Here is a 20,721-nt window from a genome sequence, read left to right on the forward strand (position 1 = left end):
GTTGGATGTTGTGCTTCATTCTTTACCTCAAGTATGAAAGCAGGCTTTGCAACTCACATTTCAAAGTACCAGTTTGTCTTGTTTCCCTTTTGTCTCCCACAAGTACAAATGACTGATCTTGAGTAGTCAGAGCTAATTGTTAAAAAAAAAGAACACAAGTTTTGTTCTGGTACAAAATGTCAAATGTTTTAATTTTAAAAACGAAACATTGTTAAAATTATTGCATTGTCAGAACAAACAACAGGTACCATAACTGCCTCTAAACAGTAGTTGAAAATCCTTTTTCAGATAGAACTGTGACTAATGGTAATGAAGGCATGTGCATCTGGAGTCCTTTGCGCTGCAGTAACGAGTGATCTTATCAGCACAAACTGGATTAGTGAAAACGCAGCAGTATCTTGGTTAGTTATGGTAAACCAATCACAAGAACCATCTACAACGGCATACATAGAAAATAAAAAGTGTAACAATATGTCTAAAATAGGGATGTTGAGTATTATCAACTTTCAGTAGACTATATACGCCAGAGATATTTAAAAAGGTACGGACTGTACAACGTGCTAAAAGGAATGAATGACTACATCAAGTATTCTCCTCTTTAGGTCAAGTAAAACTCTGAAAATAAAAAAATAACAACACAATCCATACACGCTGAAGCCTTACACTATACAGGGTGTCTAAAAAAGACTGGCCCGGACAGTCATGGGAACATGACACTTGGAGGATTCCGCCCAAGTTCATGAGCCGTACACTGTGGGCTCGTCGCCCTCCTCGGCCAGCAAACACGTGCGTATCAACGCCTCCGTAACGGCGTACGGGTCGCAGTTGGCGGACGGGCGGCGGTCCTCGAAGTAGCCCTTCTTCTCCTGGCCCACAGCGCGGGGTATGCGGATGCTAGCGCCGCGGTTGGCTACGCCCGCCGAGAACTCGTGGATGTTGGACGTCTCGTGATGACCCGTCAAGCGCCGGGCATTGTCCAGACCCCCTTTAGGGTCGTACGCCCTGATGTGGTGGTCGTGCCTCTTCCCAAGCCTCTCGATCGAGTCCTCAATGGCTCTGTATCCATAGAGAAAAGGGTTAACCCCGGAGGTCAAATAAACGACCACAGAAATGGATAACAAACGGCGGCAACAACAACAACAAAATACGTTCGCAGTGCTCACTTCAATCCTCCCTCGTCCCGCATCTCCTTGGTGCTAAAATTGGTGTGGCAGCCAGCGCCGTTCCAGTTCCCAGGAATGGGTTTGGGGTCAAATGAGGCGATGACGCCAAAGTCCTCACAGACGCGGTGCAGGATGAAGCGAGCAATCCACAAATGGTCCCCCATGTTTATGCCTTCAGAAGGCCCCACCTGGAACTCCCACTGCAAGGAAGCGGGGGAACATACAAAAACGTAAGTGTGGTGCAACCCACACGTACAGTGAACGCCTATCAAAACCACAGCATCGGGTCAAAGCAGCTACATGGGGTTCGCTAAATACATCCGATAGTTCCCCTTGCTAAGAGAGAGACTGTTTGAATGGAGCCGACTGTACTGTAATAGAAAATGACTATTCTTTAAGATGAAAGCAAAAAAAAAATCTTATGACCTCAGACATTTAATCATAGGAATTCCACCACAATCCAGTACCTGAGCTGGCATGACTTCAGCGTTGGTGCCGCAGATCTCCACACCTGCGTAGAGGCAGGCTCTGTAGTGGGCCTCCACGATGTCTCTTCCATAGGCCTTGTCCGCTCCAACCCCACAATAATACGGCCCTGTTGAGTGACACATCATTAGGGGTTAGGCACGAGTCAAGTTGCACAGGTTACACAACCTTCAACCGTCTCGACTTTGGTTAACGTACCCTGGGGCCCGGGGAAGCCGTTGGAGGGCCAGCCGAAAGGATGCCCGTCGGTGCCTAGGATGGTGTACTCCTGTTCCATACCAAACCATGGGTGTTGGTTTTCTACCATCGTCATGATCTTTTTACAGGACAGACGGAGGTTGGTTTCTGAAAAGTCACGTAAACATGTCATTAGTCTAAACCCTTACGTCAAACACACCAAATGCCGACCACACCGAATGGAGTTCAGGATTTGCGAAGAACTGGGCTACATTTCTCCTCACCTGCAGGTTTACGGTTGTATTTCAGCACTTCACACAAAACGAGTTTGTTTGGGTCTTTTCTGAAGGGATCTCTGAACATGACCACGGGGATTAGGTACATGTCACTGTTGGAGCCTTCTGATTGGTAGGTACTGGAGCCATCAAAGTTCCACTCAGGGAGTTCTGCAAAATAGGGACATCCATGACTCTCATCTCTCCAACTCAACACTGATTCATGTTAACATTATACATTACTGTCACGGTAACACTGTTAAATGTGACAAGAGATTTGTTTTGTATATGGTCCAATAACCACGGAGACAGAAAAGGCATCCAGGCTGGTGATCCAAATCATACCTTCAATGGTTTTGGGTTCAGAATCCAAAGTTCTGGTTTTGCAGCGTAGTCCCTCTCCAGATCCATCGATCCAGATGTACATGGCTTGAACCTTGTCACCCTGAGGGAGGTCCATATACTGCTGCTTGACAGCTTTACTCAATTGGGCACTGGATGAAGTAGCCATTTTGACAGAATCTGAAAAATATTGCCAAATGCTGGGTGGTTCTCTCTCATTGGTACCATTTCATTGGTGTCATTTGGTGCATAAAAAAATCCTCTGTTCTTTTTCAAGGCAAGTGTTGTTATCACATGAAAGGATTCCAGGAAGCTATGATGTAACATTTACACTAAGTTACAGGTAGACATAAAACAAATAATCGAATCTAAACGCGAAACGCATCAAATCACAACATAAACATTGCTGTTGTTACAACACGATGTTGTAACAAGTAGTGATCATTTAAAATAGGTTTTCAATAACACGGTCCATGGCATTAGCCTATCTGTCAACATCTCATCTCAAACGGAGGCAGATCTAAAAAAACTATAAGATTATACCAAGGTAAAATCGAGTATAGTAGCCTAAACAATCAACAAAGAACGTAACAGCGAAGTAACATATTGGCTATAGGCAAATCATATAATAAAACCAACAGCATATTCAAATAGTAAATCAGTTTGATATTTACCCAGTGTAAGATCAAGACGAACAAATGTATAAGACTGACACAGCGCGTAGTTCTTTCGGAAAGAAGATAGCAGTGATATTGTCTTCCATTCCCTTTTTGTTAGAATAGTCACAAAGGCGGATTTATAAAGTGGGGTGCAGATCCCTCCGTCTCTGATTGGCCAAAAAGAAACGTGATCCGTTCGTGTTCAGGTGATGGAGAACTCATGGGTTGGTCTAGGATCGTGAGGAGTTTTACTATGTCAGCGTAGCCTGCCCCCAATTTACATGGACATGTTGTTACAGCCTGTTTTTTTGTGTTACAAAACACACTTAACTCCGCCCTCGACTGTTTCATTAAGCATTGTATGAACATCTCTGAAAATTTATAGTGTGGGACAGATAGCCTATATATTTTGAAATTGTTTTAACTACTTGGAAACTACAGTTGTAGGCCTTTGGGCATCAGCAGACGAATGGCGCAGCCTAGTGATAACAAAGGGTGGTCAATATCCAATGAATTCTAAGCAGAACAATTTGTTCTAGACGTGTCCCATATTTCTGCGACGTCTAAGACGTCCGTCTTACTTGACGAACAATACACATTTAATGTAATCGGCTTTAACATAGGCTAACTAGCAATTTGAAAAAAAATCCATACAAAATGATCTTATCCAACAGTTCCATAAAAAAAATCTATTCCGATTTCTAATCAGATTGTTACGTCATTTATCCATTTTCACATCATTTCCATCTCGATTTGACAGAGTCCGGCTGCAGCTGTGATCCCAGCAAAAATGAATAGGTGCCTTCAAACAGACGGGCCTCTGTCAACATCGATGAAATCCACCGGTAGGTTGTGTAAGCCAAATGAGATTCCATTAGTCTAAATCTAAATATGCTACGCACCATCAATATCGATCATTGTCATGTGGTCGTTATTTATGCCAACATATAAAACACGATTCACACCTTTATTATAGGTGAAATTGATGACCAACTGCCAGATATCTTAAGGGATGTAGTCTTCGTGGATTTTTTCAACACATTTCTAAATTTACCGGTGAGATTCTTAACTGATTATCAGTGTAATTACATGCAGCTTGCTCCCACTTAAAACAGTTCCGTTTTAGGTGTTTGGACAGACTCCAGTTTTCTTTCTGTCAGGAAACAAATGGTTTCCGTGTCCTGCTATATGCCAGGTAGGCCAACTGTCGTTAGTGAATTGATTATCAAGTCGAGTGAGTTGAACATGTTCAACTCACTCGACTTGATAATCAATTCAGTAGGTTAATTGCCATCATAATAAAACATGACTGTGTTACGTTTTACATAATTACGCGGACATTCCCCATGACCTATAATGGGGGCAGCGGGTCAACAGAAGAGGATTTCTGAAGTGGCTGACAGCCCATCGACTGCCCTCTTTCAAAGACACCGAGTTGTTCAGATGCTTTGAGCTCTGTAAAGAGCTCCTTGACTTCTCACAGTATCACTCTAAAGGTAGACAAGGCAATTACAAGCTAAGGACACAGGGTTTGCTGTTATATCTAACTAATGTTGATGTGGCAGATAAGATGCACCTTGATTTGATCTTGAAGAACATTATACAGATGTTTTAAACTGGACAACGGCAGACCAGTGGCTACTTCAGAAGTGCATTGGCAGTGTCAGGGGAATGAATCGATTTTGCACTTTCATGCAAAGATCTCGAGGTCAGTGTTTTGCAGCCATGACTCCCTTAACCCTTGTGCTGCCTTCGGGTCGCATGACAAACCATCATAGGTGTGTTCGGCGCAGCTGCATAAACTCGAACACACCTATTGTGTTGTGGCAACTTCACCCAATACAAAGCATTTTCTTATAACCTTCGCAATGTGGGGGGGTCTGAGGCAGCCCGACGGTTAAAAGAAAATGTTTCACTTTGTTTTTGTATGCGGTAAAGTTGTCGCAATACGACGGTGGGCCACAGTGACTGACCGGTCAGAATGACCCGACGAGAACACAAGGGTTAAAATCACACGACAATCAGTTGTGATTGACACAGACGTCAACTGAAAGGAGTTAATCATTGCGTTAGAGCTGGCATCTGTACGGCAGGTGTGGGTCTACAGATTCTGAATACACTCTTGTGTTTATGTAAGGCGAGGAGCTGGTCGCGTTCTGTGTCCGAGTGTCTCGGTTGCTCGCGATGAATGGAGAGGACCCCAGGTACCACGCTCTCCTGACTGTGATCAAGGGAGTTCACCTCAGGGACGGGTCCAGTGTGCCCACCGCCTGCCACGTCTCCACAGGTAGCACCGGGCCCACGTCGCGTCACACCACACTCCAGCCACCCGTAGAACGGCTACAACGGGACTGTTTTTCGTCCGCAACCGTCCGCGGTTAGAAAAACGGTCTTTGCGCCATTTCACGACCTGTTTTTTTCCACCCCCGGTTTCTTTCGGTTGCCGCGTGTCCGCGCCTTTCGATAGATGCCTTTGTGGACATGATGTCCGGGAACCATCCTGAGAGTGACAGGAAGCAAGTCTTGGCTCAGATGCACGCCGAAGCCTTGCGGCGGCTCCAGGCCTACTGGCTCCCTCAGTTCCTGCAATGCTGCAAGACCTCCATGCGACGTGTATCTGAGTGCAGCTCTGTCGCTAAGCAGTACAACTCCATAGCGTCCCTCAAGGCTGCGGCTGCGGCTGTGGATCTAAGACCCTTTCCCCAGGACGCAAGCCTGGGCCTGGAGGAGAAGGAGGGGCTGCCGCCTGGGGGGAGTTCCACGGTGACCTACTGTTCGAAACACACCAAGAGGCTCCTGTGGATGGAACCGCAGGAACCAGCAACCCTGGAGGCTGAGGGTCTTCAGTCTAGCTTCTGCCAGTGGCTTCCATTTGGGGGCGCCACGGACCGGGAGGGATGCACCAACGTTGTGCACAATCGGATGGACTCCCGGGACGTCGCGATGGACGCCGAGCCTGAAAAGACGCCTTTGACATCCAAAGGGAGCAGCGGCCAGGTGAAGGAGGTGGTCGTCCCACACGTCTGCCTGGAGACCCCTGCCCTCTACCTCCCCGTTAACCTCCCGGTCCCAGCTTCCCCTCCGGAGCTCCACGGCCTCAGGTACTTAACGCTCGCCTTGTCGGCGGACGGCGTGGCCGGCGGCCCCTTCCGCGCGTTCCTGAGGGAGAAAAACTTGCGAGCCCAGCTGTGCCATCTGGCCCTGTGGCAGGAGCTGGAGCTGTTCCTCAGGATCTCTCTCAGGGCCCAGGGAGATGATTCCTTCGACGGGCACAAGCAGGCCGTGGCCAGGAGGATCGTCCATAGCTACCTGTCGGAAAGCGCGGAGACCGAGGTCCAGCTCCAGGCTGAGACGAGCAGCCATCTTAGCAGACTCCTTCCCTCTGGAGCGGTTATCCCATGGATATACAAAGCCAGACATGAGATCTGCCAGGTAAAGTGGGTTCACGACCAGACAGCTGCATTCAAGTCTCATAGATATATATATATTTTTTTAGTTGAGTAACCCCTCAGATACTGATGGGCATTTCTTTTTCTGTAGGTGCTTTGGGTGTCGTACGATGCATTTTTGGACGAGGAGGACAATTGTTTCAGTTCCCATGTGGTAACTATGTCTTGTATTTCTATATTTTACCCCAGTCAAATCTTGTCAAGGTCCTCAATGTTGACACTTGGTCCTCTTTCCCCCACTAGTTTAATAATGACACGAGTGAGGATGAAAACTGTGGGTGGGTGCTGACCTCTAGTGGTCACCACACAGCAGAGCAGCAGCGGAGTCGCATGAGGCAGGCGCTGGCCCTGTGTCGGGCCTGCTGTAGCCATGGCGATGACGCAGCGAGGTTGTCCGAGGAGAGCTGGGCTCAGATGGCACTCGAGGATGTGACTAGGGGAGGGTCTGTCCACATGCAATACGTCAAGTGTGGTAAGAGCTTGTCCAAGGACATACATGTGTGGACTCTTCAGAGCTGGGTTATGAACTCGGAGCATTTTGCTGGCCTCTACCGGACGCTGGATGTGAATTTGTCATCTGTAGATCCATTTGATCTACCATTTGAGTTGTTGGCGTTGAGGTATCCAACCAAGGCAGCAGAACAACTAAGTGTAAACTACCAGCTCTATTATAAGAAGATGCCTAGCTTTGGTAAGAATCAAAACCCGAGTGGTTATACAGTATGCGAGATATAATATATATGTATTCTAGAATAAACCAGTTAACATGTATGGATTTAACCGATTTTCTAACCCCAACTGATGTATTTTCATTTATTTATTTGGCATGTAAAATAGGTGAATCCACAAAAGCAGTACCCAGTAGTACTGTGATAAAGAGAATTCCCATCATGTTAAAGAAAAACAGCAGTTTCATGCGAAGGCCTTCGATGAGGCCAAGGTATTCGTTTTTTATTTGGTGATACATTGTCCATCTCTGAATTGAAATCTTTTATGGACCCTGCGTTGACCTTTTTCATTCACCTGTCCTCTCCAGGTCATTTGCGGATGTGTTCAGGTCTTCTGTGAGTTTGGATTTCTTCAAACGCTTCTTGCGTGTAAATAACGCCTATGGGCCCCTGCAGTACATACAGGAAGTGGAAAAGCTTAAGGCTTTGGATCATACTAAAGCCCAAAGAACCAAAGTCCATGCCATCGTGGATAGGTTCTTTCTGCGGAGAGACTCCAGTACATTTTTTTTTACTTTTTATTTATTTTGTTTTATTATTTATTTAGTCTTTTTATTTTTTTTTGTAGGGGAATTATCTTGTTTTGAATTGTACTTATCCCACTTGAGGGATTATAAATACCATGATTTGTTGCTAAGTTTAAAGGCCCAAGTCTCTAAACGTTTCTTTTTGTTTTGCGTATTGTTTGTCTTGTCACTCTGCCTAACCTGACTCCTTCAACAGTGAAATACCTGCAGTGCAAGGCTGACATCATCTTCCAGGTGTCACAAATGCAACACGTCACCTGTGCGACTCTCTACAACATCCAAGAGATGGTTTCGAAGTCTCTCGAAAGCACATGGTACCGTCCACTGTTGGATGTGGGGCGCTAGGCTTAGGCTAGTTGTGTGAAGTCATACAAGAAACAAAAGTTGACCTTTTCAGGTCTCACCCTTATGGTAAGACAGACATGCACATGACAATCTTGCTACAGCGGAAGGCCGTCTGAGTGTGTGTATTTGTACGGCTGCAGGTTCAAAGTGTACCAGGACACCTTTCCACCCTGTCCGACAGTGGTCACGGACACCACCCAGAGAGCAACACTCCTGAACAACAAACTGGTCAGACTTTCATGGCTCCTCGTCCATTCGGTGGCTGTAAACCTGTTTGCGTTTGACTTGCTCATCTCGAAACGTTGTCCCCTTTCGCCCTTGAAGAGGAACGTCTGGAGAGTGCTCACCCGATTTATTAAAAGTGTCTGCAAATTCCGCAACGCCATGAAAGACCCGTCCACGAGAAGTACTTTTGAACAGTACCTGAGACACAGCTACGCGAGCTTCTCAGAAGGTAAAGACTCTTTGACAGCTTTTACTGAACCCTTGGGCCCGCGAGGGAAACATTTGTCGATAGTCCCCTTTTGAAAGTGCCCTAATGATTTAAGGTGGTAACAATGCATTGGAACTCCCCCAGCTTGTTCTGACGTCATGTTGAATCAGACGCACTCAGACAACCTCGTGCCCCCCAAGGAAGAGGGGGACGCCCCCATGAAAGTACGCGTCATCAATCGCAAGGTCATCGTCGTGGACTTCCTGGTCAATGACCTGTCCTTCTATCTGGAGTGTGAGAGGTAGCCCTCCCTTCAACCCTCCCAAGAGAGCTTCCCAGCTCCCCTCGGGGTGTCTTGTGTGAATTGACCCGCGCGCGTGTGGCTGTGTGGCAGGTTCCGGAGCTTGGCGGACGCGTGCGCGGTGATGGAGTCGGCAGGTATGAACGGGGAGAACGACCACGACATGCTGCACAAGAAGGCGGACATGATCGTCATGCTCTTCCTCAAGTCGGAGATCTCGCCCAAACTTCGGGTACGCGGGCTCTTTGAATTTGTTTGAGATGGTAACGATCCCATGTCGACCGTCGGTGTCTCTGTAGAGAACAGAAACGTGTTGATATTTAGGTGGTTGTTTTGTCTGAAGATGAGATTACGGTTTGTGAACACGAGTGTTTTTTTTTTTTTTTTGCAGATCAACATTGCCGAAAATCAGAGGGATTTCATTCTGCAGCATTTTTGGGAAGGAGAAGTAGACCGTGGCCTCTTTCACCCTGCCATCCTTTCCATCTTCCCCAACCTGATCTTCTGTTGGAGAAAGTAAGACAACAACTTCTCTACTTAGTTCTCTACTGTGATTTGTTTTGAATTTAGATTTTGACTGCATTTGACTTTTTTATGGTTAAATTGATGCAATGGGTTAACTATTTATCTCTTAATGCAACCCAGATGCGTAAATATTCAGATTATGAATTTAACTCCTCAACAAACACTTTCAGAATCAGAAGGGTTTTAATCGCCATGAAAGTTTGCAGAGGCAAGGAATTTACTTTGGCAGGAAGGTGCATACATTCAACATATAGGAGTCAATCTTAAATAAGTGGTGTAAGTTTAAACAAGTCTAACTATACTATACAAAAAGGTGCAAAGTCTAATGAACTAATACTAACTAATACCAAGGGGCCAGGTATGTAAAATAAAGTGAATCTAAAGTATAACATGGGTATAATGTACAATATGAAAATATAAATAGGATGCTTAGTCTGTGGTTTAGAGTCTGTGTGAACCCTTGGCCTTGTTGAAGAGGCCAGAGGCAGATGTAAAGAGGTTTTCCTACTATTCCCTAAATGAGTTTGCTTCATATTGTCCATCCGCGTTGACTACGTGGAACCTCTGCCTCGGTAGGTTTTGCTGTCAGAAGGTGACAAACAATCTGACCGTTGTCAAGGGGACAAAGAAGCCACCGCTGTCCTCCCCTGACTACTTGAACCCATTGAAAGACCAGTATCGAAAAATCAAGACAATCACCTCTGCCGCAGGTAAACCCCTAAGATGTTGACTGTTAGACATTATGTAGAGCAGACCAGCAATTTGTCTATCCGAGGGGAAATTGCACTGTTACAACAGGAGGGGCTTAAAAATATATAAAATACTAATTATATTTAGTCTTATCAGACGCTCGTATCCAGAGCGACTTACAGTAATTAAGTATATATAAGTATTTCGCTATCGACATGAATCTACAATTTACCAAAGTGTATAAATACTTGTTCTTACCATACGTAATAAATAAAAACATGCAAAGGGGGAAATGGTTTTGAATGATGGTTTTAAATGGTTTTGGGGATCTTTGTGAATGAAATGTATGTACTTGTGTTCCTTAATGTCCACAGAGGAACAAACCACTCTGCGCTTCACCATCCACCATGGCCTCAGACTGATCCTGCCTCTGTTCAGGTCGGAGGTCAAAGGTAAAGTAGTGCTGATTCATTGCAACTGGCCTCTCTGCATCCTCATATTAGCCCATATTAATCTCACTTTTTTGCTTCGTTTGAATGGTAAATATCATTATTTTTCTGTTCTTGCTCCGGCCATTGTAGAAGATTTTCCAACAAAGGTCTCCAGTCACCATCGATCCATTTCCTCTGTCCATTTAAAGTCTATGTACGTATATTTATTTCATCTACATATGTTTGAAACTAATAATAATCACCCCTCGCTCATGTGTAGTCTGCGGTTGTGCGAATGACGTTTTCTCTCGAATGTTTCCTTAGCTCTGAGCACCATCCGCATCTCAGGTAAGACACCTCTCCACCCCACAGCTGCTACTGTAGACACCCAGAAATCAGGACCGTAGCTCAATCCACACTCTGTCACTGGTGGGAGGCCATATTGGAATGGATCAATGAAAGCATAAAATGTTAGGGTCGTTTTCTCAATACGACCGATTTTGTATATGACAGTCGAGGTTGCATGGCTTTGTTGTTGCTGCAGTACCCAACTACCACACCCAGATGGCGGCATAACCCTAGAAGGCTCTGTGATCTTAGAGGAAGGCCAGCACAAATAAACTGTGCAACTTTACAAATAAAAATGCAAGATGAAAAAGTTTGGTACCGCTTGAAACCGTGGAAAAAAAGTGGAGTTCTTTATTCGTTACAAAAGCTACGGCAAGAAACTTGGCAGCGAATGAATGCCATTCTCTATTAGTAATTTTATAGGGTACTGTATTACAAGTTTTATTTGATTTTATTTTGGGGATACTGAGTTGCACCGTCGATCCTCCCAAGATGTCGCTCTACAACGTGAGCCCCTTCGTTGGAGTGTTCGGGGTACTTTACATTTGGGCTGATTAATAGGCTGTATAATTCCAGTCGGTAAGTGTCAGTACCCTCATCATCACCATCATGACATTCTCATCATCCCCTTCCTGCTCATCTTCCTTCGCCCTCCCATCACGCCTGCATTAAGACACACACGCAGAAGCGCCAGGGGCATGGGTTTCATTACAAATATGCCCCTCTCACCAAAAACGTTTTCAGTCACTGATGGTCATATTGGACACGGTAAAAGAGCAACATATTTTAGTCTGCCAGATTCAAACGTAGCTGAGCCGGGAGATCGTTTATGTCACGTAGAAAAATGTTTGATTGAAAAAGCTTCTTCCATCTGGTCCACCCCTTTTGGTTAGGAAAATGACACAAGCTTTAACTTTAAACAAGAAGTGTTTTCCCTCGAAGTGGAAAGGATTTCGGCTGCTGTACATAATCTACCAGAAGATGGTGCTCAAAGTGAATAAACAACAACCATCAAGCCAGTTCGACTGGATTTATAGGATTCCAATACACAATAAAGAGGACGAAAGAGAAAATACATATTTCATATAGAAAACAAAACACAAGTTTCACTTTCACAGATACACAATGTACGCATTTGACATTACTCTGTTAGCAGCTTTGAGTTAGCAAAGTTATTAAATATTTCTTTAAAAATCATATTTGTATAAATTCTTTACGAAGCCATTACTCTTTAAAACATTCCAAAGACAATTCATGACATGTTGCATGTTTGAAAACACTGTGCTCGGGTGTAAAATGGCATGGCTGGTGCTTATAATACAAGATATTTGTAAGAATTTCATGAATAAAGTATATTTTGCACCTATCTTGCCTTAGTGGACAACAGTTTGATGAGGTGTACTTCCTTTAACTTTAGCTTTTTCATCTCTGGGTTTTTCCGCTTGTCCTAGTCAACCTCTGGGTCAATCTAGGGTCAAAGGGCATCCAATGTCAGCCAATCAAAACAAACACATCACAACAGGGTTATCATGTAAAGATGTAACATGAAAACTAACCCTTGTGACATCTTTGGGTCATTCTAACCCATCCGTCATTGTGACCCACCGTCGTATTGCGACAACTTTACCGCATACAAAAACAAAGTGAAGCATTTTCTTTTAACCGTCGGGCTGTCTCAGACCCCCCACATCGTGAAGGTTAAAAGAAAAGGCTTATTTGTTTTTGTATGGGGTAAAGTTGTCGCAACACGACAATGGTTTGTTGTGAACCTTCGGGTCATGTGACCCGAAAGGCAGCACAAGTGTTAAACTCTCACAGGATGTAAAACTGACACACGATGAATTGATCTGAATACTTACCATGCTTCAGTTGTGTGTACTGTGTGTGCGCATTAGTTACCAGATGAAAGTACTTTGCAGAGAAGTTCAGATCATCTGCAAAACACATTGCCATTTTTGTCAGTTCATTCGAATGCGACCACATCGGTTTTACTTTTACACTGTAAACACTGGTGGATGAGAGAGTGAACCCCTCACAAATGCTTACTTTCGTACTGATTTGATACGTAATCAGATTTGCCACCACCCTACACCCCCTTCATCGCTAAATGAGGATCTTCTATTGTTCAGTCCTGAAGAGGGCCAGGTCCACATTGGCAACTTCTTGACTAGGCCTGAAGGCATCGAAAACGGCCTCATTTCCTGTGATCATTACATCCTGTGATAGTTAGTTGGGGTGTGCTTGCCTTCGGCGAGCACAAACCATTGTTATCTCACATATATATTATTTATTAGGCTATTTATTGTTTCTTTTCGCCCCCCTAAGGATGCCTCAATATTTGGACTACATAGACAACGGCGATGTCAAAAGGTTCGTCTCGGTAGCGATTGCGTTGGTTGTATTGGGATTTATGTTCCATTGCACGGTTTAAGTAGAAATTACGTTTTTGTGGCAAAAAGTGAAGCTAACGGTGGCTAACTTGCTAGCCACAGTCACTGACGCCACTAACGTCACCAACGTCACGAAAACTCGCGTGACTATCTCTAGCAGAACATTAGTTTCCCATCTGTTAACTTGGGGGATACTAATCTGCAAGGCAGCTGCAGAAACGCCACAAGCAAAGAGGCCAGGGTGATATTTAATCATTTTACTTTGTGGTGTGAAACATAATTGTGAAATGTAATGTACAATATTAGCTGATATTATTAAGTAAGTAGGCCCACATCTACTTTCGGAAACGGTAGTCTACTATTTCACTGAAGCATTAGCATCATGACATTAGCCTCTGTTGCTTGGGCAACACATACTACAGTGGTCATGATGCATCTGTTTTCAATCGTTAAAATAAACATTCCTCACAAATACGTTTTTGTTGTAGGATTTATTTTGACATTAATAAACGATTTGTTGGTGAAATGACCATTACCTGTGGTTTCAAATCAGTGTGGCGGCTCACTGCAACGCTGTAGCCTACCCGAGACACTAATGAGTAGCTAACAAAAACATCTCTTTAGAGATGTTTAGAAAGTCAAACGGCGACGGAACATGTTTGGCTTTCCCCTTACTCAAAAGTTTTTCAATAGGTGAAAGTATCTGACTTCTAACCTGAACTTCATTGCCACAGCCTAAACTTTGTCAATGTCAAAACTTTGTCTGTTCATGAAAATAATTAATGTCAGCCTGCTTCAGCCTTGCTTAGCTGTAGGATATACATTTTACTGGGTCTTGCTGCGCTGCTTGATTTATTGAAATTATTATGAAATGTTATGTTTTACTAGCCATTTGCCTTCTTAAGCAAATCACAGTATTTCCCACCCCTCATGGTGTAACTGAGACGACCGTAAATAGCCTAATTCATCTTTCAAGTAATAAGCCCCCGTTGAAGTGTTGAGCAGGAAATTAGCTGGTCTGTAGAGATCTTGGGTTGGTGGTTTTACTGATGCAGAATTCGCTCAAATAAAATCGATAGACGTAACGAGTGGCACATAACGTGAAGTAGGCCTAACATTGCATTTTATTTTGTTTGAGTTTTAATAACTTGTCCAGTGCATCGGGGCAAGTAGCACTAGCCTAAATTGATCTTCCAGACTTGCCGTTAAAAAAAAATGTACTCTTCCCGGACAAGCCTTAGCTACATGGCTAGACTGTTGATCCAGATCAGAATCCATCATATCTTGGACACTCAAAATCAGCGAATCTTGCAGCCAAATCAAGTAGCCTATATTTATAGGCCTTTATATGGCTACAAACTTCTGCTCGGTTTCTAGCTGGCTACTTGTTACCAAGTTACAACTTTGTTGCAGGGGCATTCTTTGTCTACATTGCGAGCTAACAGTGTCCGGTAATTATGTCGCTATAAATAATGATGTTAAACCGAGACCACTAAGCCCTCAAAGAAAATGTAAGGTCAAAGAAACAAAAGAAAGGTTTGAGGTTACTCTGAAAATTATTAATAAAATAGGCTTCTAATATTAAACTGCTAAATCCTTCTCTAACTAGGCTCCTCTATGATGCATAATGAAACTTAACGTTTTTTAAGTAATCAATAAGCCTACGCTTGCCCTCATTACTCAAATGATGCCGTTCAGGGCGTTCAAATTACATAATAGGGCGATGATAGGAGGATAATAGGACATAATAGGGCAACCAACAAGTTGTTTATATCTGATTACAATTTAATAAGTTATCTAGCGCTGCATCTTCATGAGCTACATTTGGCCTCCTTCTCTTCCAACCAACCAGTATCACCTCTCCTCCATCTGAGTGATGCATGTCATTTTTACAAACTTATTATCAAGGGAACACAATGGTCAGAACTGTAGTCATACACTTAAATGCTTTTTGAAATATGTAAACACCAGGAGTGTATGGAAAGCTGGGGCAGCCACAAGCACACCCTCACAATTTCCCCAGAAATTGTATGCTCTCTAGTTATTACTTTTAATCTCTGAGCACACTGCTCATCTATATATTCTATAGGATTATTACCAGTAAAATTGGTTGTTTGAACTTATTTTATTGATTTCTGTGTTACTACAATGGTCAAGTTAGGAATACACATTTATATGTTATACCACAGTCATCCAGGTGACTCGGTACACAAGTCAGAATTGAGGTAGGCTCAGAAAACATTACAAAACTAAAAATAGTTCCTAAATGAGAGGCCTACCGATCATCTTATTTTAACTAAAATATAAAAACATAATTACACGAAGCAAAAAAAAAAACTGTATTTGCGCTCAGATGAATGCGAAAAATATAGATAGATATCAAACTTGTGTCCCTGAACTGTGGTATGGTGGGTGGCTAACTAGGGAGTCAGGTGGCTGAGCGGTTAGGGAATTGGGCTAGTAATCTGAAGGTTGCCGGTTCAATTCCCGGCCGTGCAAAAATGACGTTGAGCGTTTGCTAAATGACTAAATGTAAATGTAAACAACGTCTTTGGTCATATGTCATAAAGTACAAAGGAAAACACGCAGTAGAAAGAGGGAACAAATACTTCAGAACATGTCTACAAAAACCTCTAAGAACCGTCTAGGCATTTAATTGATGATCAATGCGTTGTTGTAGCCGATATTGAATTAGGCCTATAAGCGCACATCATTCTCAAATATAGGCCTATGCTAGTTTTTCTTGATAAGTGTTTGACAAAGGGGTTTTTAGGCTTTTCAGGACGCTACAGCTCAGTTTAAAATGATCCCCTGTACCTATGCAAAACACATTTGCTCCAGTCACTTTGGATCAAACATCTGATGATGCATTAAGTAAAGGACAGATTATTGTTTTAGTCTCACCTGACTTCTAGAAAGGAAATTCTGGAAATCGTGTGTAGTACATTTACATGTATTCATTTAGCAGACGCTTTTATCCAAAGCGACTTCCAAGAGAAAGCTTTACAAAAGGGCATAGGTCAATTATCATAACTATGAGATAGCCCCAAACATTGCGGGTAGCCAAAACATTAGCACACATTGTGAAAAAAAACTAAGTGCCAAAGGGAAGAACCATAAGAACATGCAGTTAAACAAGTTACAATTAAACAACATGAACCTCAAAAAGTGCAAGAGTGTACCTGTAGAAAAGCAATCAACAGTAAAAATATTTCACATCGAGTACAATCATTTTAAATCAGTTACAACTAACCGAAAGAGCAACAAGTCTCTCAATAAGAGTCATTGTGATCCTGGAGGAAACATCAGGTCAGTAAATCATTCCTAAGTACAGTGGTACTCCCGGAACAAGTCTTAAGCCTTTTCTTGAAGGTGGGGAGACAATCAGTGTCTCTGATGGAGGTGGGGCGTTGATTCCACCATTGGGGGGCCAGACAGGAGAAGAGCTTGTGTTGGGACCGGGCGCTCTTGAGAGGTGGGACCACCAAACGGTTGTCAGAAGAAGACCGTAGGTGGCGGGTGGGGGTGTAAGGCTGGAGGAGAGACTTGATGTAGTCTGTTGCAGTCCCGTTCACCGCTCGGAAGGTCAGTATCAGGGTCTTGAATCTGATAATGGGCCGTGATGGGTAGCCAGTGAAGGGAGATGAGGAGCGGGGTATCATGGGAGCGTCTGGGTAGGTTCAAGACCAGGTGGGCCGCTGCGTTTTGAATCCTCTGGAGAGGGCGGGTTGCGCATGCTGGGAGACCGGCGAGCTGCGAGTTGCAGTAGTCCAACTTGGAGAGGACCAGTGCTTGGACTAACAGCTGGGTGGAGTGCTCAGACAGGTATCTCCTGATCTTCCGGATGTTGTAGAGGGTGAATCTACACGACGAGACCGCAGCAATGTGGGCCGTGAGGGAGAGCTCGTCATCCACGTTAACCCCGAGGTTCCTGGCAAAGGATGAAGGGGTCACCGTCGCAGGTGATTGAGAGATCGTGGGAGATGGAGGGTTTGGCCGGGATGATGAGGAATCCCGTTTTGGCGAGGTTCAGCTGGAGGTGGTGCCTGGTCATCCAGGTGGAAATGTCTGTGAGGCAGGCCTCGATCCTAGCTGAGATCCCCGGATCAGTCGGGGGGAACGACAGGTACAGCTGCGTGTCGTCAGCGTAGCAATGGTAGGAGAAGCCATGGGAGGTGATGACTAGTCCTGAAAAGATTATTGAGAAGGGCTCTGTGTTTATTTTCCCAGCAGCTGACATAAAATGGCAGCTTAACTCTTTCATCAATTCAACGGTTGATATGACCAACTTTTCAAAAAACCTTGGAGTGAGATTTGGTGGGTGTTGTGTTGTGCTATGACTCGGAGTTACAACCAGAGGGAGTACTGCAAAGCTGATACGTTTTGTTAAATGCTGTACGCAGAGGAAGAGTGAAGCAAAGCGAGAACTGAAGCTGAACACGTTTCTTGCCTGCTGATTCTTCTTTTTTAATGCTACAAAACCACAGTGGGGCCAACCAAAATTTTGCATTCCACAGCTGCTACTGTAGAAACACAGAAATCAGGAATGTAACTCAACCCACACACTGGGTTATGGCTGGGAGGCCATATTGGAATGGATCAATGAAAGCTTAACATTTTTTGTTTTCTCAAAATACGACCTATTTTTATATGGTTTTTAAATAATGACGGTAGAGGTCGCATGGCTTTGTTGTTGCTGTAGTACCAAACTACCACACCCAGATGGCGGCATAACCCCAGAAGGCCCTGTGATCTTAGAGGAAGGCCGGCAACAAATAAACCGTGCTTTTCCCTGGCTCTTTCTAAGCTCTTTCCAGCTGAATAAATCATGGCAAACATACCGTATTTTTGGGGGGCCTTTTTCATCTAAATGAACAAAGCACAATATAAACAGACCAAAACAGATCAGGTGACACAATGTAGTTTTATATTGGCAAGATCAGAGGTACTAATAGATTGCAGTATGGTACAGCATCTTGCATAGACCCTCTGGCTGTATCTTGCAGAATGCTGAATATTTAAAAAATGAAAAGAACATTAAGTAGGACACCTAAATGGAAGCCAGGCTTAGAGGTGGTCATTTTCTCCCAAAACAGAAACGGTAATTGGCTAATTTTTGCTTTAACATGCGCCATAAAAGCCTTACCATCCCATTAATTATGCTTCCGTGAAAAGGCTTGCTTTGCACAATAAAATGGTGTCAAATTAGTATTCAGAACAATGCTTAACATATCAGAAAATTAATCTACACAGTGCTTTGAATTAAAAGTTTCTTACACTAAAAACTAGGACAGGCCAGCAGAGAATGATATTGTATGTGGTCTGGTTCATTGTAAATGACCTCTTTGTTACCACTGCTGGAAAGCAATTAAAAAGGAAATTTGAAAATGTTCCTATTCTCTAAAAACCTGTCAAGGAAAAAAAAAAAAGAAAAAAAAAGAAAAAAAGAAAAAAAAAATCCCTTGCCCACTCTACACATAGTGGCCCAGTATAATTTATATTGTGCCTCAAAAGTGAATTTAGTTTAGAAAAAAGGTTGCTGGAAGTCAAACAGAGCTCTGTGTTAATTCTTGGTGACGGAAAATCCTGTTTATGTGCGTTATTGTTACAGAGAAGATGAGCATGTCTGATACCTTGTCAGAGTTACTAATAATGACGGTCGGCGCAGTGTGAATCTGAAGGCAGCCCAAGGCCCTGTTTTTATTATGTATCGGGAAGTTAGTCTTTTCAGTCTTTGATGAATAGCATTCAAGTGGCACGGCCATTGTTCAGTTTTTGCACGTTTCTCCACAATGTGCAAGCAACAGTGTTGAAAGTTAAAAAATAAATAGATACATTTAATAATGATTAAAAAAAGTATATATTTAATAGTCAGAAATCCTATACTCATAGTATATCAAATATTTGAGGAATTATACCATCATATACTTTTATACATGCTATATTTGCTCAGACCCATGATACACTAATGCTTAAATATTAGCTTTTTTAATAAGCTTGATCATCAAATATTATCTACGTTCTTCATTTATTTATTTTCCACAAAACTCCCAGTGAAAAATGAGTGAGGAGAAAAGCCATTTTTATGTCCATTCTCAGCTTTGACGAGGTCCAATATGTTTCAAATCTGTTTTCAAAAATGTCATGCAATAGGGAGCACACCACCTCGAAGACAAACAATCAAATTTGAGATGAACTCAATAGTTCACCACTTCCGAGGGGTTTTTCGTGACTGAGCTGTGGCGAAGCCTTGCCACGCTCCTGTGGCGCCGCTCCACCCTGAGCGTCAGGTCAGCGGTGCGTCTGGCAGCGAGGACAGCCCTCGGGGCAGCGCACAGCACCCCTGCTCACCACAACACACAACGCACTCTTTCCATCGTACAAGCTGGTGTACTCAAACCTGAAAGATAACAAACGGGGACTTTGAATCAAAGTCTTTCCTGCGTTCAGACCCCTATGTTACGCTCTCCCATGACCAGATGCTGAGCAGCTTTGGCATAGATAACAAGGCTCTGCCATGACCAGAGCTACCGGTGGTGTTCTGACTGTAATGGGACTGTATTTGACCCAGGTACAAATGTATCACTGACTATATCTAGTAGGCGTACAACTGCAGCTTTCCTGTCACCTAATCAGAAAGGGTGTCAAATCCAATCTAGTGGGCGGGGGGGGAGATGCAAGAATGCATAGAACGCCATGAGAAGAACCTGCATACAGTCCTGTTTCTGTAGCACATGTCCGTGACTAGGGCTAACTCACATCCGTCTGAATGTGAACGTATCCTTTGACCGAAATGTGTCAAGTTCAAATGAACCACAGAGGCACGAGTCAAAAGCTGGCAGCTCCCAAAAGACAGGCCACTATCACTGTGGGAGGGAACCTTCAAGTCGTCTTCCTGCTTATCTTCCTCGCCCGTTTGTTTTCTAATGACAAGTGAAGTCCATTTGAATATTACAGGACGGGGGTGCTATCATCTGTCTAGCATCTCCTAAGTACCACAACAGTCGTATTTGGCTGCGGCCCCCGGATCTGGGAGCGCATATCTTTCTCACAGCCCCTCAGTAGCCAGGTGGCCCTCAGCCATTCCAGCTGTCTGTCGGGTGTCGGCCTAAATCATCATCACGCCGGGGTCGCAGAGACGATTGCACAGCTTTACATGCTACATTTGCTTTTAATCGTGGGGAGGATAATCGCACGCGGGGGGGCGAGGCCCCCCCCCCCCCCTCCAAATCGAGAATATCCAGCGACACTCGTCCGCGTACGCAATTAGCAAACGGTAAAGCTCCTAATTAGCTTGTTGCGTTGTCGGCGGCGGCGGCGGGGCCGAGCAGGAGGGCCCCGGCAGATGGCTGGGTGTTGTCTCACAGGCGCTGTGGTGGAGCGGCGGAATAGGGAGCCCGTGTCAGACTCTTTTCTGTCAGGCCACTGCCAGAAGCCTCCCTCCCTCCCTCC

At 44.0% G+C, this 20,721-nt stretch overlaps 2 protein-coding genes across 4 annotated transcripts; one reads left to right on the forward strand and one right to left on the reverse strand.

The window, feature by feature from the left end:
- Window positions 1-159: 159 nt before the first annotated feature.
- On the reverse strand, window positions 160-3,328 carry glulb (glutamate-ammonia ligase (glutamine synthase) b). The gene is made up of 7 exons (XM_084692488.1): window positions 3,118-3,328; window positions 2,447-2,623; window positions 2,111-2,272; window positions 1,848-1,994; window positions 1,631-1,758; window positions 1,164-1,363; window positions 160-1,056 (listed from the first exon to the last, which is right to left on the reverse strand). Exons 2-7 carry the CDS (start codon window positions 2,610-2,612, stop codon window positions 738-740), a joined length of 1,122 nt encoding a protein of 373 aa, XP_084548614.1. The 5' UTR covers window positions 2,613-2,623; window positions 3,118-3,328; the 3' UTR covers window positions 160-737.
- Window positions 2,859-11,207, forward strand: rgsl1 (regulator of G protein signaling like 1). Of its 3 annotated transcripts, XM_084692487.1 has the most exons (24): window positions 2,859-2,990; window positions 3,863-3,947; window positions 4,079-4,158; window positions 4,229-4,297; window positions 4,469-4,598; window positions 4,697-4,810; window positions 5,240-5,389; window positions 5,570-6,534; window positions 6,643-6,705; window positions 6,795-7,023; window positions 7,135-7,242; window positions 7,389-7,491; window positions 7,588-7,778; window positions 8,003-8,120; window positions 8,292-8,379; window positions 8,476-8,605; window positions 8,729-8,885; window positions 8,979-9,117; window positions 9,277-9,401; window positions 9,987-10,120; window positions 10,475-10,552; window positions 10,682-10,745; window positions 10,856-10,879; window positions 11,076-11,207. In XM_084692487.1, the coding sequence occupies exons 2-24, from the start codon at window positions 3,893-3,895 to the stop codon at window positions 11,149-11,151; spliced, it is 3,390 nt and encodes a 1,129-aa protein (XP_084548613.1). In that variant the 5' UTR covers window positions 2,859-2,990; window positions 3,863-3,892; the 3' UTR covers window positions 11,152-11,207. The 3 variants fall into 3 exon arrangements, with proteins under 3 accessions (XP_084548613.1, XP_084548611.1, XP_084548612.1); XM_084692485.1 differs by having other exon boundaries at window positions 8,292-8,605; XM_084692486.1 differs by having other exon boundaries at window positions 4,709-4,810; window positions 8,292-8,605.
- Window positions 11,208-20,721: the final 9,514 nt, after the last annotated feature.

The sequence above is a fragment of the Hypomesus nipponensis genome, chromosome 26, assembly GCF_054491055.1.
Source record: "Hypomesus nipponensis isolate SF chromosome 26, ASM5449105v1, whole genome shotgun sequence".
In the NCBI taxonomy this organism is placed as follows: Eukaryota; Metazoa; Chordata; class Actinopteri; order Osmeriformes; family Osmeridae; genus Hypomesus; species Hypomesus nipponensis.